Below are 25,923 nucleotides of genomic sequence, written 5' to 3' on the forward strand. Positions count from 1 at the left end.
TTGTGATGTTGGGAGGTTTTGCGATCAGAGGCTCTAACTAAACTTTTTTTTACTCTGGGGTCGAAAATCTCGGTGAACTCTCGGTGAGGGATTGCGCTAAAGGTCTGCCCCGCCGTGGGGATCGGCAGTCTTGCATGTTCCAGAACGCCGCTTCAGGGAAAGATAAGATAAGATATGAGGAAAGCATCGACGTTTTGATGACAATGATGGGAGAGCTACAGTTTGGCAGATTAGTCCATATAGACTGTTTTCACGTTTCTCATAGTGAATTCGTTCTAGAGTAGTTTACAAGGCTTCCTCTAACTGTCATGCACGAATGCCTCAAATCTAGCACTTATACCCAACCTAGGTACTCCCTCTACACCCTCCTCAAACACTTGGCAAGCTAGCAGGGCATCCAATGCCTGATTAGAATCCTTCCCGTTGCGTACCTGCGTTTTGACATGTGTATTTAATACAAAGGTATGTTCAGAATTCGCCGTAGAACAATGTGCATCAAAGTATAGCAGACAGAGCTGTTCCTTCAAGGTGGACTTTCATTTCCATCATGGGAACTAGATGACAAGCTTATCGTTCTTCTTTGCAGTCTTGTACCGATTCCTATGTATTGCGCCTGCAATATGTACCTATGTAATAGTTTTAAAGAAAGCCACTTTCCCATTCATCAAATAGTTGCGCCAAAAGTCGTTGCATCATGAACATGCCATGCAAAGCGCCAGAGAAACGTATATACAGTCTTATGAACAGGCACCGTCTCCGCCTTCGAATTATATGAACCTTTCAGCCTCCACGCTCCCAGCGCTCCGTTAGTTTCTTTGCGCAGTTCTCGTGTTGTTATCGTTAAGCATTTGCCGGCTAGGGTCGTCGTCGTCGTCGCTCATCAAACCATCCAGTTCAAACTCTTGAGCGTCGCGCAATTGCCCGTTCTCAACCGCCTGGCCATTGGCGTAATGGGAGCTACCAAGCTCCTTGGTGTCCAGTGCGGGGTGGGCAAGGCGATCCCAAAGTCCAATGAGCATGTTGACGAACAGAAACATAAGCGATGCGAGGGAGAAAGTGATGAGGATGTACGAGACGTGATCCATCGCTGAACCGGCAACGAGCAACATCTGCTCTTCTGTCGCTCCCATGAAGAGGAATCCCGCGGCATACATAAGCTACGAATGTCAGTCGCGCGATCAATAATCAATATGGTTAAACTTACGAAACAAGGAATAAACTGGAAGCTGTTGGCTGCTCGGCCATCCTCTGAAATGGAGTGCGCATCTCTCAGGATAAAGGCAATCTCGATAATTCGAGTGAGACCAACTCCCATAAGAGTGTACCCGAACATGGTGTGCGTAGCAGCACTGACCATGAGCTCCTGGGGATGGGCGGACATGGCCCAGCCGGTGATAAAGATAACGAAGGCCGGAATAAAGTTGCGCTTGGGGTTTCCATCGCGGTCCTTGCTTAGCCAGATACCTCCGAGACCAGCAGACCACCATATAATGCCCATTGTAGTGTGTTGCCAGTCGTTCTTGACCCAGTCGGTACCCCAGCGGTGCTCAGTGAAGGTGTTGACGCAGCCCCATGCGGCAATGGCAACGCTATCGTAGAACTCTTGAGAACGACCATTTCGGCGAATCCAAAGCTGGCCAACGACCAGAATAATCGTAAGAAGGATTCCGTATGCGATGAACGCACCGCCCATAATGAAATGGGCTGCGCATTGGCCAGTGTGATCTCCTTGGCAAAAGCCGAGAGCAGTGACACCACCAAAGATCATCTGCGTCCATGCCATCACAGGCATCAGCTTGCCAAGGAATGAATGGCAAGGACGAATCAGTTTTCGAATCTTGCCATTGATGCCCTTTTCCCAGTGTCCCTTGAGATACAGTCCAAGAACAACCTGCGCGACAAGGGAAAGCTGAAGAATGTGTGCAAATTTCCCATGGACATGATTCGGAATGAACTGGCGACCTTTATGCGCATGACCAAGGAAAAAGCCAAGAATAGCGAATATTGTGCCTACGGCTTGAGTTGGCACATGCCATCGGTTCTTGGTCATACCTAAAACCATACCGACTGGGAAAATAACGCCATAAGCCAGCATCTGAATGAAAATGTGTATCCATAATACCGTATCTAATGGCTCTAAAGAAACGGTTTCGCCTTCAGGAATCTTAGTTGTGTCGTGTTCGTGAGCTTGTGTAACTGGAGCAAGAAGTGCAATTGTCGCGATGCTGAATAGCGAAGGCACCGCCAGGGCCTTGGCTTTATGAGTGCCGATCATGGCGGTACCGTGTTGGATTTTATATGTGTTGAGTAATGTCGTCGATAACAATTCCAATTGCAATATTGGTTGCGTCTTCCCGTCGCAACAACCGTTGGGTCAGTGGGGGATCGTCACGATCACGATGATTTAGCGGCGTTCAGATGGTTCGACTGTAAGCAGTAGATACTGGCGTCGATAAGCGAGTCGATGACGACGTTAAAGGCAGAGCAAGTAAATGTCTGCGCTCGTTGAAGATGGTAGAATACAACTCCTCTAGGGGGACCGAAGACCAAAAGAAAAGAAGGTTTAGGAAAGCGAAAACAAAATCGGGAAACCCCAAAGATTTGTTGTTTCCTTGTGTTGCTTTACCTCCGGGACCTCCATAAAACTTGACGCCGCAGGGGGGGGTCTACATCGATGGTGGGCGTCATTCCGGAGTCTTCGGCAGGTCCAGCATTACCTTGACAGCCATCCTGATTGGTTGTCTGTAGCATGAGGCTTGATCCTTGCCCGCTAAATCCTTGGACGACCAGGGGGTGCTCCGGAGCTTTCATGTCCGCTAATAGAGCGACGTGCAGCTTCTGGGTCCCGATATACCCGGATCCAAGAATGCCATGTTTATGTTTTCTAGGCTAAATCTTGGGATTCCTTGGTCTCGATAGCTTGAACTGTATTCTTCTCCATTCCAAGAGCGGTGGGTTGGACAACAATGAGAAGCATTAAGCTCTTATGGGCACAAGCATGCAAGGTCTAGCACTGAGCTCTCTCGCCAGATGGCTAGGATCTGTATATCCGAAGAATCGGCAGATAGTCGACACCAGGTGTAAGTGGTTCCTGATGCATTTCGAACTTGGAAAAAAACCGCAAAGTAGATCCACTGTTCTCTTTATCTCCAAACCTTCCTCCATAAAATACTTAGTGTCCACATGCCTGGTAGGCATTGAAGAGATCCCGATTGGGTGGATCGTAGCCAGCCTGTTGACTGCAACGTCCATGATCGAGATAGCCATGGGTACCTAACGAGTTGAGCGGTACTATTCTCTATACTGACAACTATATATATTCATATTCCCTACCATCCCTATTCGTGTCTCACAAGATCTTTACATAAAACAGAGTAGGAAGATAGTATTTGTTTTAAGATCCGCCCAACCTGAAAGACTGTATCTACAGGGTAGATACCATGCAACTGGAACAACAACGTTGGCTCTTTAATTCAACAAGTAAACAAGTCTTCATCTAGCGACTTAGACGGTTACGTTTGCTTAATAGTTAAGTGGTAACGTCTCCTGAGCTGTCCTTTGTTTTAGATATGGAATGGAGGCTCCGAAATGTGGCTACCAATATGCCTGATATCACCGAAGATCCAAGCTACCAATTCAACGTATTATCAGTAACCTATTGTTTTCATCTATTTCTTTGCTTTATGATTGGACTAGAGAGTAGTGCGGTCCAATAATCACGATTTCGAGTGCCGGCGGCCGGGCCATGAGTGTCGAGGGTAGGCTGTAGGTACCCTTAAAGCTGCATGTTTGCCCATTCATATATCACTCCGTAGTCAGAAAAGCTAAGACGCTTCATTCTTCTTCAGCAAGTCCTTGGCCTTTTCCCAAAGTTCTGCTTCCATATCCCTCTCCACCCTTGTACCCCGGCTGTTCAGCCAGCCAGCACCGATATTACCGACGGCTCCAACTCCGTTGGGTTTCTGCGATGCCAGAACAGGTCCGTTATTCTCTTGACGCTGCGGAGGCGCCAGATTGATGATACTAGCCTCCTCGAGAGCAAAGATCTGTCGCTTCATTTTGACGTCAACAGCATGTAGTGAGGTGAGGAATGAATCTGTCGCTGAGCGAAAAGCATCCTTCTGTGCGGGAGGGTCCAATGATGGCTTGGGAGGCTCAGCTGCTGGATCTTGGGTTTGGTTGGACTCTGGCGTGGACGGTATTGTGAGTGCATTGAGGGCTGTGGCAGTGTGCTTCATGAGCTGAACAATTTGTTGATCGATGGCGTTGAGCTGTCGGATGTTTTCCTCCACAGTGAAGGGCTCATAGCTGCGCGATGTTTCGGCGCCTGCCATACTAACATCGTTCGGAGAAGACATATTGTGACTGGAAGGACTCCTTGTTCACTGTGATAGCTGGATGTAGCTTTATGCTTGATATTTGGTGAACAGAAGCCTCAAGGCGAGCAGTACGCGTCGCTAAAAATACGTGGTGACAGGTATGATATCGTAATTGCAAATGAACTTGCCAAAAGTCAAGACGTTATGATTGTTCTCAAGTTTTGATGAATAAGACGTGTTCGAAGCACAACGACTTGATGGAATTGTTCCTGTGAGGTTGGAAGGTACGTATCTTACAGCTCCTGCCACTGCCCGCCCGAGCAGATCTCGTTCGTGGGCGAGCGTGTATGTATCCTCACTCGATCTCTTGTTCCAGCCACGAGATATTCAGTCAGCCAAAGATTGGTGACCGATAAAGAATAAAGTTCTAAGAAAGAAGAAAATAATAATGTTATCCTTTTTTTCCTTGGAGAATATTTAAAAGATGCCTTTGGATATCCTGAAGTTTCTTGGTATATCTGGTCGCTTAATCTTCGGCTAACGGTCGCGCTCACGAGTTGGGGCGCGCTTGAGTCTGTCACGGACATCAACCTTTAGCATCACCTCGAGGATACATATTCAAAGATTGCCATCAAATTTACTTTTGCCTTTTGAAAGTTTTATCAGAAGCTCCTTGAATTAGTCCTAATACTCAGTGTCGAATCACTTTTAAACCCTTCTCAACCACCATTAAACGATAACTCACATACAGAAGTTGGCGATTTCATCTCACCAACAGCTGTCGGCACTCGAACTGCCATCTACACGAAGGCCTGTCATTGGGACATGATCTTTAATTGAGAGACTTTTTCATTCTTAGTACGCGCAACGGATAGGCGTGTCTGGGTGCTTTCGATACTAGGCAGCATTCTGGTACCAGCCGTCACTTCTCATCATGTCGGCTCCGTCACAAACACCAGGCGCCCCTGCGCCGGGTGCTTATCAAGGAGGACCTGCGGCTACTCCTCCAGCACCCGCGCATACAACTACATCAACAACAGGACAAACAGGTACCAGCACGACGGGAGGACCGATGTCCAATCAAAACCTTAACCAGATAGTAGGTTTTCTTTTACATCTTGTTGTTTCTTCTCACCCCGATTGTGTGTTTGTTGGATATATCAGCACAGTACCTGCCGTCAGTCAGTTGCATACACTGAGTGGCATAGCTCTGATGCCTAGAGGGTTTTGCAATGCCCAACTCGCAAAGCCGCTCTAACAAGAAAGGTCGATGCGCTTATCCACCCGAACTTCAATGAACCGACAACTCAGGCGCTCTCTTAGCAGTCACACTTGTTCGATACCTCTGGATGCGCACTAAATAAGGGTGTCAAGTCTGTTGATTATCGTTGCGGTTCATTCGTTATTGGTATACATCATGCCGATGTCGACCTTTCAACCTTCCGATGCTCTCCGTCCATCTACTTATGGAGAACGGGTGGTCAGCCTCTCCTTCCATCGCTTCCTCTTTTGCTTTATCTTGATTCAGCGCATGCGTGCCCAGCCACTGTGGACTTTAGGGGAACTTGAGACTGACATACAATCGTTCATAGGTAACTGATTATCTACTCAAGCGGGGGTTTAATCGCACAGAGGAAGTGTTTCGCCAAGAATCCAAACATCTTGGCCCAGATGGTAAGCCCATCTATCAGCTGGCTAATCTTGGCCCAAAAAAGTATCAAAAGGCCTTTGCTCTTCTTCGCGAATGGGTAGAAAACAACCTGGACATCTACAAGGTAAGCCGAGCCTCATTTTATTCTTGCTCCGCTAACAGCTCCAGTTTGAACTGTCTAAACTGCTTTGGCCTGTCTTTGTCTACTCTTTCCTAGAGCTTGTCAACCATGCCTACACTGAAGATGCCAAAGCCTTCCTTAGGGATATTGGCCCCAACTTCCAGCCAGTTCATGCAGATGATCTGAAGACGCTTGGGACCATCACACTGTCTCAACACATTAATGAGAATCCCATGACAAAGCTATACCGGGAGAACAAGTACCGGATTCCTCTAAACCAACATGCTAGCGGGGATCTCTTCAATTTCCTCGAGCGCGAGTCTGATCAGGGCGGTTCCGTCATTCGACAGCTTTTGGCGACGTATTGCCAGATTGACTCCACAGCTCGCGGGCCTATCACTCCCTTTAGCTTCGAGGCTGTTTACAGACGATCAAGAAACATGGAAATAGAGAGCGTGGACACCAACGAGGGCATTCCAGGCGTTAACATCGGGTTGTCTAACAAGGATGTTCTGGACCCTACCACTCCCTTGAAGCTCGGCCCCTTGCCTATGGACGCAGATCTTCGCGATGATGTGCGCGCGGAACTAGAAGAGGAAGAAAGACGAAACCCACCCCCTCCAGGAAAAGCATCATTAGTGGATGAATTTGACCAGAAGATCAAACGCGAGGAGAGTGTGGATGCCCCAAGCAGAACAGAACTACCTCTACCGCCGTCTAGACCGAGAGACATCATGCTCGAGATGCAAAAGCTCAGGGAGAATCGCGATCGATTCAAGATTGATGGTGCCACAGGAGGCGTAGGCGTGCCGATCAGTGCATGCATGTTCACTTTCCACAACACACTTGGGAGGTGAGTAATCTAGATGAACACTGTGAGCTTTGCGCTAACAAATTGCAGTGTCGCTTCTATGGACTTTTCCAACGATGGGCAGCTGGTGGCTGCCGGCACCACTGAATCTTATATCAGAGTATGGTCGTTGGATGGCAAAGCCCTGCCCACAATGAACGCGCACGAGAAGGATGCCAAGTTCAACAGCCGCAAGCTCATCGGACACTCGGGCCCTGTTTACGATGTATCTTTCTCTGACGCCGTATCTGGTCCCCCACAAAAGCTCTTTGGCGATGAAGGCAAATCAAACCCAGCCATGGACACCCGGCCCAAGCTGCTGCTATCTGCATCAGCGGATGGTCAGATTCGTCTATGGTCGTTGGAGTCTTGGAGCTGTCTGTGTCTGTACAAGTCTCACGATGGACCTGCATTCAGAACACTCTGGGGACCCCATGGGCACTACTTCCTCAGCGGAGGGTACGATAAGGCTGTTAGAGTATGGATGCAAGATCATGCCTCTCCTCAGCGACTACTGGTTGGCCATGATACAGCCATCTCAGCGCTTGCATGGCATCCCAACGGTCTCTATGTGTTTTCCGCCTCTGATGAGACTGACAAGTCGATCCGTATGTGGTCCGTAGTGACTGGTGCTTGCATGCGTGTTTTCACGGGCCACAACGAGTACATCACCGCAATGGAATGCGCGCCAAATGGCAAGATCTTAGCAAGTGCCGATTGCGCAGGTAACATCTTCTTTTGGGACCTTGCTAAAGGAACACGCATCAAGCGATCACGTGGACATGGCAAGGGTGGTATCTGGTCACTAAGCTTCAGTGTCGAATCCAACGTACTCGCATCTGGTGGCCAAGACGGTACAGTTCGACTATGGGATGTTGAGCTGCCCGCTGACCCGCAAAAGGCTAGTCAGCAGCAAGCCGGCCATGACGCAACGGCAGTGGGAACGGATGGTGCAAACGCTGGAGGCGCTGCTGGTGAAGGTTCTCGCGTTGCAGCTGCAACTTCGGGGCAAAATGGAGGCGCCAGCACGACTGGAACTCACAAGAAGAAGAACAAGGAGGTCATGATCACCCCAGACCAGATCAGCGCGTTCCCAACTAAGAAGACGCCGGTGATGAAGGTCAAATTTACACGGATGAACTTGGTAATTGTGGGAGGATGTTACGACCCCGAGCGTTAGGAGCGAGAGGGTGCCGACCCAATTGCGCTTGCGAAATACCGAAAGCGAGTATTTGCCGCACAGTTCGGGATAGACTTAGGGTTGCCAACCATGGCTCCTGAGCAGCCAACGGAAGCGGGTGACGAAACGGACGAGATATACGCTTTGAAGAAAACAGCACGAATTTCAATGCCCTATTCACTGGACAAATAGGTCCTGACTGGGAATGGATGCATCAATGCTAGATAGATGTTGCTCAAGGCGTTGGCTGTATTCAGTATTGGGAGAACTGCTTGGAGATTTCACAGCAGACACTGGGCTCCCGACAATAATAGAAATTGATAATGCCCAATCACTATTGTTCGTACTGGTGAAATAATTAGAATATGGTGGTGTAAGTTGTAAGTCGCAATGAGACGGCGCAGCTGATATTACGATACGTACCTGCCGTACGGGGAAGAGTGGGACCGTCTCCGCTGACGTCCGCCTGCGTGGGTGCTTGCTCTCCAAGCTTCCAACCTTCACCTCCCAAGCCACTCCATTAACCTCAACGACATATTACGACAGTGGAAGTTTAGCTTCAAGTTTCGTGATCGCATCAATTAGTCATGGACGTCGAAGAGTCGCCTTGGGCCGATTCATCACAGGCTTCGCAGCAGGCGTCGCAGCCTGAAGCTTCGGCCTCCGCTTCGCAACCGTCTACCCCAGCTCCCTCCGCTTCCTCATCCGCCCCTCGTCCGTCGAGAGGGCCCCGTCGCCTGGTCGCTCAACCCACACGTCTCGAAGCTGTCGATGATCCTCTCGGTCCCCTCGGCGCTGTCCCCGAAGACAATGGCTCTGCCCAGGATGCTCCTCCGGTGCCTCCGCAAAAGGAGCAGATGGTGATTCGTACCACCATGCCTCAACCGCAGCAGCAACGACGACCTACGGATCCTCACCATGTTGACGACGAGGAGAACGATGGACCCAAGGCGCCTCGCGCACCTCCACCAGTTGAAGCTGCGCAGCCCAGCTCTGTGAGGAGCAGCAATCAGCCTAGCGTTAGCGTTGAACAAGCTGCCAAGCCAAGTTTCCAGATTACCGTTGGCGATCCTCACAAAGTTGGCGATCTGACGAGCTCTCACATTGTTTATTCTGTTAGAACTAAGGTACAGGGAACAGTTTTCTAATTGCCTCAACTGAGACTGACTTGGGAGAAACAGACCACTTCTAAGGGATACAAGCAGCCCGAGTTTGAGGTCAAGCGACGATACCGGGACTTCCTCTGGCTTTATACCACTCTTCATGGCAATAACCCCGGAATTGTCGTCCCACCTCCCCCGGACAAGCAGGCTGTTGGTCGATTTGACAGCAACTTTGTTGAGAGCCGACGAGCTGCACTCGAGAAAATGCTCAACAAGACCGCGATACACCCTACGCTGCAGCACGACCCCGACTTGAAGCTTTTCTTGGAAAGTGAGACCTTTAATGTAGATATCAAGCACAAGGAGAGAAGGGACCCCATTCCCACCGAGAGCAAGGGCGTACTTGGATCTTTGGGTATCAATGTTGGAGGCGGAAACAAGTTTGTCGAGCAGGACGACTGGTTCCATGACCGAAAGGTCTACCTTGATGCCCTCGAGAACCAGCTCAAGGGCCTTCTCAAGGCAATGGAGACTATGGTTGGCCAGCGAAAGATGATGGCCGAGGCAGCCGGCGACTTTTCGGCTTCCCTTCATGCACTATCTACTGTAGAGCTGTCGCCATCACTATCGGGCCCCCTCGATGCCCTCTCCGAGCTTCAACTTACTATCCGAGATGTTTACGATCGTCAGGCCCAGCAGGATGTTTTGACATTTGGAATTATTCTAGAAGAGTACATCCGCCTCATCGGCTCAGTCAAGATGGCGTTCGGTCAACGTCAAAAGGCCTTTTATTCATGGCATGCTGCCGAATCAGAACTTCAGAAGAAGAAGGCTACTCAAGACAAGCTGTTGCGGCAAGGAAAGAGTCAGCAAGACCGACTCAACCAAATGAGTGCCGAAGTAGGCGAGTCAGAGCGCAAGGTGCACCAAGCCAGACTTCTATTCGAGGATATGGGCCGATTGATGAGGAATGAGCTTGATCGATTCGAAAAGGAGAAGGTGGAGGATTTCAAGAGTGGAGTCGAGACATTCCTTGAGAGTGCAGTCGAGGCACAAAAGGAGGTGAGTAAGATCGCATCTGACAGACAAGAAGAGTGCTAACAAGGCATAGCTTATCGAGAAATGGGAGACCTTCTTGATGCAACTCGACGCTGAAGACGACGAGTCAGTGTTTTATAGGCCTCCAGTATACCAGCAGCAGCAACAAAAGGGAGGTGATACTGCTGTCGACCGTGCTCGAGCAAGGATAGACGAAGATTCGGACTAGATCCACGCGATACATCTGTTCACAGCGCAATACCACGGTTCTGTCTTTTAGGAATGGCATCACGTTCGAAAGAAGGGATTCATGTTCAGGTCCATAGGGATGGCTGACTGTTGAATAATTCCGAGAATCGTGGGCACGTGTTTTTATATCTTACAAGCCTCGGGGACTGTTAAACTGTTGTACATATTGAACCACCCCCCATCCACCTCATGCTCCAATTCTCGGACGTTGCCAGTAGTAATTTATACAAGACGCACTTATACCCTCTAAGGATTTTGGGTAGAGAAACTGGTGTTGCGGTGGTCGCTTTTCGCTTGTTCCATTCACATATCATATCGTTTACTTTCTCTTCTTAGCCTGCTTCTTAGGTCCTGAATCCCTCATAGTGTTGGCATCTTGTGCAGGCGCATATCCAGTGATAAGATCCGCGTAACTTCCATCTGCATCCTCAGCAGCCTCCTCGCCACCCTCTTCAGCATTAGAGGTATCGTAGGCACGACCGTAACGTTCTCGGAAAGCAGCCAATCTACCAGCCTCATCGAGCTCGACGTTCTTGAGTGACTTCTCGGATGGCTGCCATAGCAGTGTGTTGCGTGTGTCCTTTGCGGCTCGGTAGATGGGTAGCGGTGACGTTGTTCGCATGGTGTATGAAGAGCCGTCGGACAATGTGACGAGCTGAGTGAATGTGTAAGGTCGGCGCGGTCGGGGGATAAAGGTTGCATGACGGACTTGGCCGAGGGAGAAGCGGCTTGGTGAGTATGATGATGTTGAGGAGAGAGTTGTTCGAATTGGCGACAGAGTCGCTGGTGAGACGGAGAATCTGGCCATCGTGAATTAAAGTGCTGCTACGAGCGAGGCCGAAGGAAACGAATTGACGACCCTGAAGACAGGGTATAGCGATTGACGACCGTTTGGCTGGTGGTGGTGAAGCTTGAGATCGACCTGAAGTTGATCGGTAAAATTTAGGATGCGAGGTCCGAAGGCGGGTACCACCAAGCAGGGGTTTGGTGGCTTATCGATAAGAAAACGGTAATTGTTCTTCGTCATTTCTCGACTGGCGTCGGAGCCCGAACCTGCGAAACGAGTTAAATAAACGTGCGTCTCTTTTTCTATTTCAGGAAGAATCCTGATCGCCTGTTACGGTTCTTGCGAGTGCATTTGTTGATAATGCGCTGTGGTGGGCAATGAACAGCTCCCGAGCGCTGCGCAATGGCGCTGCGACAGCACTTGTCATGACGAGAGGTGGGATGAGAGGATTGAGCTCTTTACGGCATACCGGGTGTCTCAGAGGTTCGATGCTAGGACTACCAGGCTATGATACACCTTCCAGGTCAATATCCAGGTCTTGCGCGTGGCAATGGTCGCTACATCGTGAGTCTTCTTCGTCCGGTGGTCGATACTCTAGCTAATGATATATACTATAGATAGAAGAAACCATACTTCTGCCACTCTAAACTCATGGCATAAATCACCAGCCACACCTCCGACCACTCATCCGACCAAAGATGTTCCTCTCCCCGAACAGCTTCGCTCCATAATGCGTCTTCTCCCTCATAGTGTCGTGGTATGCACATCCAACCAACCCGGCGACGGCCCACGAGCTATGACAATGTCATCTTTCACCTCTCTTACACTTACGCCGACACCCCTTGTTACGTTCAACATTGCGATACCGAGCAGAACGCTGGATGCGATAAGAGCAAGCGGGGAGTTCAACGTGCACGTCCTCTCTGGGGATGAGCGGGGCGCGAATGTAGCAAGTCACTTTACGAAAGGCAATGTTGGCGGGCATGCGTTTCAAGGACTTGATTATACGCAAGATGGCGACGAGGCACCAGTGTTGAAGGAAGATGGCGTCATGTTTGCATTGCGATGTAAGGTGCTACAAGATGCGCCGGAAGAGGGTCTTATGAGAGTGAGAGATCATGTCATTGTGGTTGGTGAAGTGGTTGAGATGGTGAGAGTTGGAGAAGAGCAGGATGAAGATTTTGGTCTTGTATATGCGGATAGAAGATATAGACAGGCTGGAGGAGTCTTGGAGATGTAAGTGTTGTATATCAGAAGCTGGGAGTGTACGAAAGCCTGAGAGAGCGAGCGTGTGCTGTACTATGTATAGTAACTTGTATTTATGACTAGATGTATGTTTACATGGGTATCATGAGGCCGTATTTGCTTCTCGAAAGTTCAGATGATTACGAGGAACTTGTTCTTGAGTAGGAACGCAGTAGAATATTCCCCACCACGTTACGGTGTAAGCTGTACCTATCCTCAGGGTATCAGAAGAATTGGCCCCAAGAGCATGAGAGACAGAATAATTCGGTCACTTTGTGTCAGCCCAGACTAGCAGTTAGGCTACTTTATTATGGTAACCTAAGCCTTTGGGGACAATTCCTTTGTTACCCACATGCCTATGTCGTCTGATACCATAGGTAGTCGCTAGAATTGACTTTGGAAGCTGGGGGAGAAGACTCCATGATCTTCTGAGGAGCAGTGGACAATGGTATGGATGAAAACTTCCAGATATGGTAAGTGAGCCCAGAGATCGCCTAGAGCCTAGAACAAACACCAAGATCTGACAACTGATGTTTGAAGTCTTATGCAGTCCGCCTCGTTTTTGGCCCCCGATTGGTGAATCAGCTATTTGTACACACCAAAACTCAGCCTTGTCAGTGTCGATAATGAATTTTATTGGTCTACGCATAAAACAGAAACGGTTTGGCACAGTTGCAGCCTAGTTTGCTGCGGTTGACAGGCCTCAATTAGATCCATACTGAAGGCAGGTAACAGGCAACAGAAGCATTAGCCCGTCTAAATGGCTAGAAGATTCGATCAAATCGAGGGGTTGTCGTGTTTTTGCTGGGGATAGGAAGCGGTGGGACTTTGTTAGAAAGCCTAGGAACGTGAACAGGGGTCCTTTTCAGCCTCGAATGAGGGGTCGTATTGTGTCGCAGCCGAGAATCTCGAGGACAAAAAACTACAATAGCGATAACGGAAGGCTCTCTGCTAACTTGCACTAACAATAATGGACGGGATTTGCCTTCACAATGGAGCTTTGTATGATTCATGTAGATCGGTGAAATCTCTGCTCCCGCTATCTCAATAGTCGAATGTTTGATCCGGGAGCTTGTGGTACCTGAATTCGCAAAAGATGAACATTCTGAGGCGCTGCACATCAAGGTTGGGGGAGAACGTGGAAGACTCTAGCAGGGTCTGGCCAATCAATTGAGACCAAGCTAGACAAACGTGGATATTTGCCGCCTGGTCCCTTCGTGCTTTTTTGGAGTAAGCGTGTACGTACTCGATGAGATTGCAGACCGCAAAGGAAAAGAAGGCAAGGAAGGCAAAAGGAATGGAGACAAGACAAGTCAGAGAGAGGCAAACTGCAGTAGCTGCGTTGGCCACTTGCCGTACAGTAGTGCAAAGTCGGGCGGTTGCTATGGCTGCCTTTTTTGCAGCGCCCCTCACTAAGTACACAGTCGTAGGCTAGTAGCAGCGGAAGGCGGGGGAGAGCAGCTGTAGGCGGCGCTAGGTGGACTCTTGGGCCGTGGAATCTCATGGAACCCTTCACATTGGGAGAAACAGATGGAAGGAAGGAGGGGCCGGCCGCCAGCCTACATATTTTTCTTGTACCTACCTCTGCTTCAACCTTTCTTCCCTTTCTCTCCAAACATCATCTCTCTCACGCTTTTGCAAATTCTCCTTTTCTCTCTCACCAGGAGATTCACTTTACCTTTAGACGAGCAATCTTGTCTTTAGCCTTTTCTTTTTTGTAACGAATATCTCAAGGTACGTGCGTTCGCCGTTGCGTCCCCCGCTACACCTCTATCAGCCTTGCACGCAGCTTGCCTCGAATTCTTCCTCACGATCATTTGCAATACCCTTTGTTGCAGCTTGAATAGCTTTAGAATCTTCTACAGATTACTGTCTACTGAACTTGCTATTCTCGCTTACACTGGTGGCTCATGATTGTTGGAAGTTTGAATTCCAGAGCATTCTGTACCCCTCCATCACTTCCCACCCTAGTTCACCGATCAAGATGTTGCAACTATAAATTTATTCTTTCATCCTTCAATATCTAACGTTCTTCAACAGTCACGATTTCCTTTGATACCCGACACAATGTCTGAGACTTTCGAGTTCCAGGCTGAGATCTCTCAGCTTCTCTCCCTTATCATCAACACCGTCTACTCCAACAAGGAGATTTTCCTCCGAGAGCTTGTCTCCAACGCTTCCGATGCTCTCGACAAGATCCGATACAAGGCCCTTTCGGACCCTAGCCAGCTTGACTCTGGCAAGGATCTCCGAATTGACATCATCCCCGATAAGGTCAATAAGACTCTTACCATCCGTGATACCGGTATTGGTATGACCAAGGCTGTAAGTTAGACCGTTTACCAGTTGCCTGTTTCAGTAACTAACAAGATGCAGGACCTTGTCAACAACCTGGGTACGATTGCCCGATCTGGTACCAAGCAGTTCATGGAGGCCCTTACTGCCGGTGCCGATGTTTCCATGATTGGTCAGTTCGGTGTCGGTTTCTACTCCGCCTACCTTGTCGCCGACCAGGTCAAGGTTATCTCCAAGAACAACGACGACGAGCAGTACGTCTGGGAGTCCAGCGCTGGTGGCACTTTCTCCATCGCCGAGGACACCGAGGGTGAGCAGCTCGGCCGTGGTACCGCCATCATCCTCCACCTCAAGGATGAGCAGATGGAGTACCTGAACGAGAGCAAGATCAAGGAGGTTATCAAGAAGCACTCCGAGTTCATCTCTTACCCCATCTACCTCCACGTCGAGAAGGAGACCGAGACCGAGGTTCCTGATGAGGACGCCGAGGAGGTCACCGAGGAGGGTGATGATGACAAGAAGCCCAAGATCGAGGAGGTCGATGACGAGGAGGAGGAGAAGAAGCCCAAGACCAAGAAGGTCAAGGAGACCAAGATTGAGGAGGAGGAGCTCAACAAGCAGAAGCCCATCTGGACTCGCAACCCCCAGGACATCAACCAGGAGGAGTACGCTTCCTTCTACAAGTCTCTCTCCAACGACTGGGAGGACCACCTTGCTGTCAAGCACTTCTCCGTTGAGGGTCAGCTCGAGTTCCGTGCTATCCTCTTCGTTCCCAAGCGCGCTCCCTTCGATCTCTTCGAGACCAAGAAGACCAAGAACAACATCAAGCTCTACGTTCGCCGTGTCTTCATCACCGACGATGCCACTGACCTCATCCCTGAGTGGCTCGGCTTCGTCAAGGGTGTTGTCGACTCTGAGGATCTCCCTCTCAACCTGTCTCGTGAGACCCTCCAGCAGAACAAGATCATGAAGGTCATCAAGAAGAACATCGTCAAGAAGTCTCTTGAGCTCTTCCAGGAGATCGCTGAGGACAAGGAGCAGTTCGACAAGTTCTACAGCGCCTTCTCCAAGAACCTCAAGCTTGGTATCCACGAGGACTCCCAGAACCGATCCATCCTCGCCAAGCTCCTCCGATTCAACTCCACCAAGTCTGGTGATGAGCTTACTTCCCTCTCCGACTACGTCACTCGCATGCCTGAGCACCAGAACAACATGTACTACATCACTGGCGAGTCCACCAACGCCGTCAAGAAGTCTCCCTTCCTTGACGCCCTCCGCGAGAAGGGCTTCGAGGTTCTCTTCCTCACCGACCCTATTGATGAGTACGCCATGACTCAGCTCAAGGAGTTCGAGGGCAAGAAGCTTGTTGATATCACCAAGGACTTCGAGCTCGAGGAGACTGAGGAGGAGAAGAAGGCCCGTGAGGAGGAGGAGAAGGAGTACGAGAACCTTGCCAAGGCTCTCAAGAACGTTCTCGGCGACAAGGTCGAGAAGGTTGTCGTGTCCCACAAGCTCGGCTCCTCCCCTTGCGCTATCCGAACTGGTCAGTTCGGTTGGTCCGCTAACATGGAGCGTATCATGAAGGCCCAGGCCCTCCGTGACACTTCCATGTCCAGCTACATGTCCTCCAAGAAGACTTTCGAGATCTCTCCCAAGTCTCACATCGTTCAGGAGCTCAAGAAGAAGGTCGAGACCGACGGCGAGAACGACCGCACCGTCAAGTCTATTGTCCAGCTTCTGTTCGAGACCTCTCTCCTTGTCTCTGGCTTCACTATTGAGGAGCCCGCTGGTTTCGCCGACCGCATCCACAAGCTTGTCCAGCTTGGCCTCAACATCGAGGAGGACGACTCCGCTCCTGCCGATGCTGCTGCCACCGACGCTCCTGCCGCTGCCGCCGCTGGTGACAGCGCCATGGAGGAGGTCGACTAAACGATCTATGCATGCTAAACGGGATACCATAAAAAGTCAACGGAGTTGAAGGGTTTCGGTTTTTATGAGCAACAAGGTCTTTGTGTTTTCTGGTTTTATGCGGACTCGTCGGATTTGAGCAGCCGCCTTATCTGCCATAATTCCCCAGTTCGAGAGAACGGGGTGTAACTCTAGTTAGCTCTATGATCACGAGAAAGATGAAGTAGATGCGAAATGGAAATGGTATAGAACAATAACTTTTGGTCTTTGATCGTGTGACTGGAATGCATCTCGATGTGTGTGATTCTCAATGTAACTAACTCCCTTGACTTATACGTCGGAACGGGTCAGGATGCATCCATGATTGCCTTTCTAAGACTCCAATTCGGATCAACAAGACTTTCTTGGGCATGATCGTCACAATACTACACCAAGACCCAGATTTCCCCCCGCATCTTTATTCTCGGCTATAAGAAATGGAAATGGGCTCGATCCTTGTTTTGGTACAAGAGATGCGACTATAAAGCCGCAGACAGTTTTTCGCTCAGCTCACCGTTGATGTCTGTCTGGCTTGGTAACGCTGTCAATAATCAGCCATGCAGATTGGCGTTTTCAACGTTCTAGCCGTCCTCTCAGGACTGGCCGTTGTATGCGCTAACGACATCTGTACAGCGCCAAGTCTAACGGTCAAGATTGCCAATGGTGAGGTGAAGGGTTTCAAAGACGAGTCCTCCAGCGTCGCCCAGTTCCTCGGTATTCCTTACGGTGAACAGCTACGATGGTCTCCAGCGATACCTAAAGGCAAATTTGGAAAACTTAATGCTACGTCGTTTGGCCCGAATTGTCCTCAGAGTGAACCTGCTGCCACTGGTCCTTGGGCTCCTGAATTCCTCATTAAGCCTAACAGCACGAGTGAGAACTGTCTGTTTTTGAACGTCTGGGCGCCATCGCATGCTTTGTGTCCTGAGACGGAGCCGCTTCCTGTTATCGTTTGGATTCATGGAGGAGGCTTTGTAGAGGTATGTTCTGTGCTCTGTACAATAGCTCGGACTGACTTTGATATAGGGCGGCGGTGGTATTGCTTATCAGATTCCTAAGAAATGGGTCGAGAGAAGCCAAAAGCATATTGTTGTCAGCATCAAGTATGTGAATCTGTTGGTATCCTACTGGACCGTACTGACCAGTCTCTATAGCTATCGCCTCGGAGTCTTTGGCTTTCCCAACGCCCCAAGCCTTGGGCCCAAGCAGCAGAATCTTGGACTTCTAGACCAGCGTCTTGCCATGCAATGGGTCAACGATAACATCGCTCGTTTCGGCGGCGATCCCAAGCGTATTATCCTCTGGGGTCAGAGCGCTGGCGCTATGTCTGTGGCTTTCTACCAATACGCGTACCCTAATACACCCATCGCTGCTGGATATATCGAGAACTCGGGTTCAGCTTTCCTCGGACTCAGGAGCAGAGATGATACCAACAGTAACTTCACTTCACTCGCTAGGTCTTTCGGGTGTAGGCGTGACTATGTCGAGTGTCTGCGACGTGTTCCTTTTAAGGATGTTCAGAGACATGTCGATGAGGCAAATACTATGAGCTTTGTCCCTGTTGTTGATGAGCGGACTGTATTCTCCAACTACACTGAGAGGATCTTGAATGTTACCAAGCTTGTAAGTCACTTCGAATGCTTAAGCGGATCTTCGTACTAATCTCTATCCTTAGCCTGCAATCATTGGCTCGACCCGAGACGAAGGCGACTTGACTGCCAAGCCCGGACATACAGGAGCCAATACACCAGACCAAGTCAAGCCCGACGACACTTTCCACTGCCCAGCACACTACGAAACCATCGTCCGATCCTCTGCAGGCGTGAACACATGGCGTTACATGTACTCCCCCAACTTTACCAATATCATGCCCGGCGGAGAAGGCGCATTCCACAGCGCCGAACTCCCTCTGATCATGGGAACCCATGACGAAGCACGTGAGAAGTCCAGCGAGTTCGAATACGAAGTCAGTCACGCCATGCAGGATTATTGGCTCGCTTTTGCGCAGGATCCATCTGCGGGTTTGACCCGGATGGGATGGGAACCAACGTCAAAGGGAGGGGTTCAGAGCGGAATTGAGTTTGGGTTCAAGAATGAGATTGTCGTGAGGCCATATTCCTGGAGTAGCTTGGAAAAGGGATGCAACAAGGCTGCCGCAGTCAAGAATTCGGCGTAGGTATATAGTAGTGCAGCCAGATGATCACGTTGGGGTTCGATATATGTATAAATCTTGTCAACATACACACATCATGTTTATATAGGATACGTCTGATTCAATGCAAATACTTCGTTCATTAGTTGACATTTGACTAAAACAAAGGATAAACTCAATATTGACTAAGGGGTATATATCTATATATCTGTAGTGTGTGATAAACAACAGTCCAATTCTCCATCCGATCCTGTACTTGATTCTAAAAACTCAATTGTACACAAGTCACACCAGCGACTTTAACAGGGACCATGAGTCCTCATTTCCTTCATCTCTTCTGGTCGATTATCTCTAGATATGACCAGCATATCCGTGCTGTCGCAATATTTGTTCTGTAACATGACGGCTGACTACACAAGAACGTAGAGAGCACAAATCTACTGAAGATTAGCGATATTCGGGAAGCAGGAGATTCAAAACTTACCATGCTGAGACCAAGGACCATCGAAGCCCAGAAACAGACATTGTTCAGGGTCTCCTTGCCACGGACCCATCGTGTACGTTGGAGCATAACGATGGGTAGCTGAAGCATCTGGCAGACGAAGCCGTATCCGCGGAGCTTCTTGGTGATACAGGCCATGACGATCTCATGACCGAAAGCAGAGATGAGGAACGTAAGCGCAGTGGCAGCACCTCTACCGATGCGAGCTCGAGAAGCGCTATAAACATGGCGCCGAAGGAAGCTGTATACGGGGATGTTCCATTCACGGGAGAACTCCATCCAGTCGGTTGAGTTCCACCAGTCAGAGTAGAAATGTCGATCAGCGAAACGAGTGATTTCGGCGAATGCACCGAGGACGTATTCAAAGATGACGAGGAATACAAGGAGAAACGTGAGCATGAAAGGGAAAAGTAGCCATGAGATGGTCTCGGCTAAGATAAGTAGCTTCTCAGATACGGACGACACAGCGGGGACGGCATCGAGACGCTCCGAGGCGTCCAAAAGGACGGGGAGGATGAAGTCTTCGGAAATGATGGTTAAAAGAAAAATGCAGCCAAAGGTGGCGACGATCTTTGCAATTAGGGAAGTCCAGTTGATATGCGAAGTTCGGGGGTATTCGATTTCGTAACATAGCGTTGGGCAAAAGATATAATCCGTGTAGTTCGACCAGGTCAAGTTGTTCGGGTAGGTAACATTGCCAATGGGACTCGTAAGCTCACGGGCAAGGTCCTCTCGTAGCTCATCAACTTCATCAGCGCTGTTGTTGGCGCTACCAACAGGGCTAGGAGCTAGAAGGTCGTTGTTGACATGCTCTCCCTCATCATGACTCTTGTTGCCATTGGCAATATTCTGCTTGGCCTCTTGCTTCTTCTGGCGCTGTCGGCGACGCTTCTTTGCGCTGGCGCTGGTAGAGTCTCCAGTTGTAACACTACCAGGGAAATCGGTGCTGGGGTATTGGTAGGCCGGTCGTCGGTCGTGAGGAGAAAAGGGGTTATCGAGAGCGTGCAGTCGCTTCTCCGTATGCGACAAGTGGCCGTTGTAGAAAGCATACGAGTGCATCTTCATCAGAAGCACCATAGTATGCAGGAGGAAGAACACTTGGGAAGTCCATGTCCACTCGAAGTAAAACGGTACAACGATCCAAAGAGAGAGCCAAACAACCTGGTAGATGCTCTGGATGGCGACTCCACCTCGATTCCAGTCGAAGAAGCTTCCTGCTTTGGCATTCCTTGCCGCGCGGTTCAGAGGCAAACTGACAGCAGTTGTCGCAACCATGAGGAAATCAGCAATGGCAAGATGCCAAAGCTTGACCGTAAATAGACCCCATATTTGCACTCTTAGAGGAAACCCTGTGTCTTTGAGGTTGCGCAGCATAGAGGTAATGCCCATAATAGCAAGACCTATCCAGAACAAGTTGAAGAAGCCGTGGAAGTCTCGATATTCGCTCTCGGGGTCGAAGTGGCTCACACGTGAGGCAAAGTCTGTCGCAGGAAATATACGGCGGCGTTGCTCAGCGCGAGCTTGTTTTCGAGCGGTGGATAGTGACTTGGCCGATGGTGGCGCATTCTCTGGGACGGGTGTAGAACGACCGCTGTGTACAATTAGCTTCAGCACGTAGTTTAGGACCTGATCTCTGGCATACCTAGTCAATCCACTGGCTGTTCCTATGCTGACGTTGTCGGGCATGAGGTGTCCTTCACCATCACTTGTCGTTGACATGCGAACAACATCGGAAACTTGTGAATGTTGGGGTTTGCGCGGTCGAGGGCGAAGGACGTGATCATGATTTCCAGCATGGCCATTCCCATTAGGAAGAGCCTCTATAGAAGAGCTCATGGTCGCGATCGTATCTTGTGGTGTTGTGGTATATCGCGATCAATGTTGGGGATTCATCCGACCACGTCTTGGGGGGAAGACTTGGCTAATGTACTACTGTAGTCTAGTAGCTCGGCGAAGACGGAGAGTCAGAAGCAAGACTTGAGTCAAGAGCAAAGTTTGTTGTTTTAGTCGTACAATGCGAGACACGGCAGCGATTGGCCCTAACGGAACTAAAGTAGTCTTGGCTTTAAGACTCGAGATGTCGTCAATGATGCTGGAAAAGGGTACTATAAGTAAAAAGAGGGGGTAAATGAGAAAAGATGAGCGGCAGGTATAACCCTAGAAAAGGAAAGGAGAAGGAACGACGTAGCTGTAGGACAGCCAAGAAATGTGAATACTTGTTTGTTTGAATCCTTGAAGGGACCACGCTACGGATACAGAAAAAGGATCCAAATAATTATTGGGTCAGGTTGAATTGGGGGTCACCTTACAGCGGAAGCAGCGGCGTACTGTAGGGCTTGGCTTGGCTTTCTGATGACAGCTGGAGATGGATACACTATGGAGATAGACTTGGAGAGAGCTCCAGCCCTTTTTTTGGCGGGTGAACCCCTAACTTTTTCTCCTTCTCTCATGACGTAACCCCAGAATATGGGGGGTCCTTCGTCATTTCTGCACGCACTCAAGTATTGTCTCTCTACAAATGACAACGCATTCACCTCGTGACCCGAGAATTCATTCTATCGTCTATCAATTCGCCTTGTCTAGGCAGAATCCATCATAAAACAAAATTATGCTGTCACGAAACAACCTCCAGAAATATCGCCTCTTGCGCAGACCCCTACCTTGATTAGCAACTTTACGCGTATCACGTACCGCCGTATTCTTCTTTCCATTCGCGTGCCCCTTTCTTTATTCTTATTCGCTGATAGCTGGTTTCAAAGGGTTGACATTGTCTGATGTGATTCGTTTCCTATCAGAACCCCTGCAGCATATGTTCTCCTCGTTATCCCCGGCCGTTTCTCGATTCATCGCGGAAGTGTCTTGGGTAGTATTAGTACCTCCTTGTCAACAGCTAACATGACATTGGCTTACGATCGGGTTACGCAATGACGATCCGTAGGCTCATGCACTGGGGATTTTATTTCCGTCGTAGTCTTCACCCATCCCAATTTCGATTATGTTAGCTGTCAATTGTCTATTCTACAGAGCAAAGAAATACACTGAGTGAACTTTGGGGCAACCACCATATTACCATCACATATTGGCGCATGCTTGTCTGGAAGTTTAGAAGCAATAGAGGAGACCGGAACCTGCATGATGAAGTATCCACATGAATGTAGATATTAGAGACATAGAACTTTGACACCATTATGAGGCTCTCTGCTCTCTATAAGTGAGCTACTCAGATCATTAGGGAAACGGTTGAAAAAAGTGACATGAGATGAATGGCTGTCTCGTTACACTCCAAATGGACAAAGCCATACAGCTTGACTCATCACTGTAACCAAACCTGACTCCATTACAATGGGAAACAGAACATTACTCACTTTGTGCTTATGCAGACGAGATTTCATATCATTTGTTTCCGGTTCTTGTCATGTTGTCTGCTGCTATACATGTCTGATCAAAGAATGCCCTATGGAAGGACAAAACCTCCAAATCCTGAACATTAAACGACTTCCATCCCATGGCCCTATCTGTGCAAACGCAACAGTTCCAAACACATTACTATCAAACGCCGCAGTTACCGCATGAGCTTCTTATCGCGTGGTAACGCTGTAAGAGTCTGTATCATTTATTACTCATCTAGATTTTTCGATGTTTGTGACATCTCGGAAGTCGAGGTCTTAGGGAGTTTTTTTGACTTGACGTGGTTTTTAGGATTCCAGAAACTGCGGCAATGGGTTTCCTCTTTACTTGTTGTAAACGAAATGACAACTCAGTTCTCCCTGAGCTTGGTTCCCTCACTCCTCTTCGCACTGAAAAGGAAACGGAAACTTTTGTGCGAGTTGGTTGAATTGGTCCGCCGAGACCAGAAGGCGGGATAGGGCAGCCAAGTTCGCGATCGGCAGGTCCGCGTCTTGCATCTCCTGCAAGCTTCTGTCAAGAAGTTTGTACTCAATGACACTGACTCCGTGTGATCGTGTTTCTTTCCTCAGCTTTTCTTGCTCTTCCTTGGACCAGAGTAACTGTCCATGCGATTCAGACTGTATGTCGTTGAACTTTGCGTCGATGGTGCTGGCAAGTTCGTTAAAGAATTGGACCAGTTGGCTATTGTCTCCCAGTAATTTTCGCAGAGCTTGATCGATCTTTCGCATCTTTTCGAGGTTCGCGTTCGCACTGCTTCGGGTGTTCACACGACGTCTCTTCGTGGGTGAGAGCCCGACCGAACTCTGGTCTTGAGTCTGTAGAAGCTCCATTTTGGCCATGATGGCGGCTAGGCCTTGTCGATGGGCCTCTAAGATGTCTTCTTTGGCGGCATCAATTCTCTCCATAATCATCTCTTGGGTATTGTCGGTGGTTCTGGTCGGTGCGTCAGGCGCTTCTACCATGGCGACATATTGGTACTCCAGAAGGTCTTCGTCCGCACTTCGGACGGTTTCTAGCCAGGTCTCGTCGTGCTGAGCGCACCACATAAACACTTTGTTTTTGTACTCCTCACTGAGCACCTTGATCACCGGCTCCGACAGCCAGTGAGCCATTCCAGTGGCAAGTGATGCCTGGTCGCATCCTCGATTCCCGAGGCGAATCGCAATATCTCCAGCTTTTTCCATGGCTTTCTCCCTGGTCATCACGTACGTGGCCTCTACAAGTCGAGGATTTGTAGCCGTGGTGGAAGCTAGAGCAATCAGGTCGGTCACTCGATGCGCCATAGTGTAGGTAGGTCTGATTCTCGTTGATCCTTCAAGTTCCATGTTAGCAAACATCTTTGCGGTCATTAGATTTCCGCCGTTGACTCACAAAGTGGTTATGATGTGTGTATGAAAGAGTCTTGATTGAGTGAGTTCCAATACCGAACTAGATCTTTTTCAACCTTGAAAAACAAGGAAATCAATACAGGAGAGTGTTGAGGGCGTGATGGAAAGGAAAAGTGAAGAAGAGGATGTAAACAAACAATTGTGCAGCTAGCAGCAGTAACAGGCGGTAACTGGCCGACAGTGATTCACAACTGCTCATAAACGATGCGCATTGCAACTTACACTTACCACTGCAAATCGCAGTATTGCCGCGGGCGTTGATGGCCTGGAGACACACGCTTGCACTGTCAAGTTTCTTAAATGCTAATGACATAATTACTACAATGTCCCGAGCGATTTGTTTTGAACTATCTGTACGCGAAAGAGCCCCTGGGACTGCGATTAGTTCCAGTGAGTTCGCATTTAGTAATGTGAAGCTCAAATCCTGGGTTGCTTCCTTGAACAAGATCACAACACTGATGTAGCCGGTTCTCTCTAGCTATGCTTCTTTCGTTTCATTCAGGACACTAGCCCTATTCGCATTGTGGAGGGAGTTGATGGTGGCCACGGAGGGCCTTATTCTCGCAGCGTCTTCGGCAGACTACACGTAATTTCGAAGTGTCAGTAGTATATAAAGCCAAGGAATTGTGCCAGCTAGGCAATATCGGCATCATGCTGTCCCTCACTTCTCTAGAATCTTGGGAAATGTTAAGCATACAGTTCCTCTTCTCAGATTCAGACAGTTAGGAGCAAGCAAGACTCCCAGCCGAATAGCAGATAGTGGTTGCATACATCGATACATAGCAGGCTGTAGCGGCATGTCCACGATACGTCAACAACATCGAGGAGAGCGAGCCAACTGTCGGTCCCTCAACCGATGAAGCAATCTCCTGTGTTAACTTTAGCGAGACTCAACGACTTGCGAAGAACGTGGTGGCTGTTGCTGCCCCAAATCTCAACAATAGCCAAATACTTCCGGTATGGTGTAGTGGCTAACATTTCGCGCTCTCATAACCTGAGAGATCAAGTACCGCGGAGCCCAGGGTTCGATTCCCTGTACCGGAGTTGCTTTTTGCAACTCGTTGTGATTGCGACACTTGTCGTTTCGGCGTTCTTTTTGCGGTCATCTTTGTCGCTTGGTGGGTGGGTGGTTGAGTGACGGCTAATTGATGTTGGCTGGGATGGAACAGACTCTGCAGAGGTTGGTTAATCTAGTTGAGCCTTCTCGATCAATTTGTTGTTAATGAGAAGAAAGATAGGATCAAGACAAGTCATTAAGGGGTTCGTCAGCTTTCAGCAGATGACTAACGATCCTGGCAATTGATGATGACATGAAATGGGGACTTGCCATTCCTAGAAACCACGTTTCGGAACAGGAAGGTTAAGCTTTGGCCCGACTGTTCTCCTCCATAGTTGCGGGGATTAGCATTCAGCAACCGTCAGCTCTAACCTGACTTCTTCACCAACACATCATCAACGCTACTATGAGCATACTGAGCAGCACATCACAAATAGCTCGTCTTCGGTGCATAAGCCATACGAAACCTTGACATCCCACCCAGGATAGCTTTTCGTCCTCTTAGGTCCTCTACGCCTCGCCTTCTTTCATCAAAAGTCAACCACTAGTCCGGTATGGTGTAGTGGCTAACATTTCGCGCTCTCATTCAATGAGAGAGAATCTTCTCGATCCGCGGAGCCCAGGGTTCGAT

At 49.2% G+C, this 25,923-nt stretch overlaps 10 protein-coding genes across 10 annotated transcripts; 5 read left to right on the top strand and 5 right to left on the bottom strand.

Moving 5' to 3' along the window:
- Positions 1–806: 806 nt before the first annotated feature.
- Positions 807–2,275, bottom strand: FIESC28_08898 (uncharacterized protein; the record flags this gene model as incomplete). The annotated part of the gene is made up of 2 exons (XM_031163035.1): positions 807–1,157; positions 1,205–2,275. The coding sequence occupies 2 exons, from the start codon at positions 2,273–2,275 to the stop codon at positions 807–809; spliced, it is 1,422 nt and encodes a 473-aa protein (XP_031012928.1).
- Positions 2,276–3,824: 1,549 nt separating this feature from the next.
- Positions 3,825–4,358, bottom strand: FIESC28_08899 (uncharacterized protein; the record flags this gene model as incomplete). Its single annotated transcript, XM_031163036.1, has 1 exon — positions 3,825–4,358. The coding sequence occupies one exon, from the start codon at positions 4,356–4,358 to the stop codon at positions 3,825–3,827; it is 534 nt and encodes a 177-aa protein (XP_031012929.1).
- An 895-nt stretch (positions 4,359–5,253) lies between these two features.
- Positions 5,254–8,121, top strand: FIESC28_08900 (uncharacterized protein; the record flags this gene model as incomplete). Its single annotated transcript, XM_031163037.1, has 4 exons — positions 5,254–5,418; positions 5,912–6,094; positions 6,139–6,944; positions 6,993–8,121. 4 exons carry the CDS (start codon positions 5,254–5,256, stop codon positions 8,119–8,121), a joined length of 2,283 nt encoding a protein of 760 aa, XP_031012930.1.
- A 587-nt stretch (positions 8,122–8,708) lies between these two features.
- FIESC28_08901 (uncharacterized protein) lies at positions 8,709–10,491 on the top strand (the record flags this gene model as incomplete). Its single annotated transcript, XM_031163038.1, has 3 exons — positions 8,709–9,248; positions 9,303–10,286; positions 10,336–10,491. The coding sequence occupies 3 exons, from the start codon at positions 8,709–8,711 to the stop codon at positions 10,489–10,491; spliced, it is 1,680 nt and encodes a 559-aa protein (XP_031012931.1).
- A 339-nt stretch (positions 10,492–10,830) lies between these two features.
- On the bottom strand, positions 10,831–11,319 carry FIESC28_08902 (uncharacterized protein; the record flags this gene model as incomplete). The annotated part of the gene is made up of 1 exon (XM_031163039.1): positions 10,831–11,319. The coding sequence occupies one exon, from the start codon at positions 11,317–11,319 to the stop codon at positions 10,831–10,833; it is 489 nt and encodes a 162-aa protein (XP_031012932.1).
- A 709-nt stretch (positions 11,320–12,028) lies between these two features.
- FIESC28_08903 (uncharacterized protein) lies at positions 12,029–12,538 on the top strand (the record flags this gene model as incomplete). The annotated part of the gene is made up of 1 exon (XM_031163040.1): positions 12,029–12,538. The coding sequence occupies one exon, from the start codon at positions 12,029–12,031 to the stop codon at positions 12,536–12,538; it is 510 nt and encodes a 169-aa protein (XP_031012933.1).
- A 2,072-nt stretch (positions 12,539–14,610) lies between these two features.
- Positions 14,611–16,767, top strand: FIESC28_08904 (uncharacterized protein; the record flags this gene model as incomplete). Its single annotated transcript, XM_031163041.1, has 2 exons — positions 14,611–14,868; positions 14,920–16,767. 2 exons carry the CDS (start codon positions 14,611–14,613, stop codon positions 16,765–16,767), a joined length of 2,106 nt encoding a protein of 701 aa, XP_031012934.1.
- Positions 16,768–17,342: 575 nt separating this feature from the next.
- On the top strand, positions 17,343–18,961 carry FIESC28_08905 (uncharacterized protein; the record flags this gene model as incomplete). The annotated part of the gene is made up of 4 exons (XM_031163042.1): positions 17,343–17,765; positions 17,812–17,888; positions 17,940–18,408; positions 18,461–18,961. The coding sequence occupies 4 exons, from the start codon at positions 17,343–17,345 to the stop codon at positions 18,959–18,961; spliced, it is 1,470 nt and encodes a 489-aa protein (XP_031012935.1).
- A 386-nt stretch (positions 18,962–19,347) lies between these two features.
- On the bottom strand, positions 19,348–21,275 carry FIESC28_08906 (uncharacterized protein; the record flags this gene model as incomplete). Its single annotated transcript, XM_031163043.1, has 3 exons — positions 19,348–19,374; positions 19,422–21,030; positions 21,082–21,275. 3 exons carry the CDS (start codon positions 21,273–21,275, stop codon positions 19,348–19,350), a joined length of 1,830 nt encoding a protein of 609 aa, XP_031012936.1.
- Positions 21,276–23,221: 1,946 nt separating this feature from the next.
- On the bottom strand, positions 23,222–24,184 carry FIESC28_08907 (uncharacterized protein; the record flags this gene model as incomplete). Its single annotated transcript, XM_031163044.1, has 1 exon — positions 23,222–24,184. The coding sequence occupies one exon, from the start codon at positions 24,182–24,184 to the stop codon at positions 23,222–23,224; it is 963 nt and encodes a 320-aa protein (XP_031012937.1).
- Positions 24,185–25,923: the final 1,739 nt, after the last annotated feature.

Source organism: Fusarium coffeatum, assembly GCF_003316985.1.
Source record: "Fusarium coffeatum strain FIESC_28 chromosome Unknown BRIP53273_contig_216, whole genome shotgun sequence".
NCBI lineage: Eukaryota > Fungi > Ascomycota > Sordariomycetes > Hypocreales > Nectriaceae > Fusarium > Fusarium coffeatum.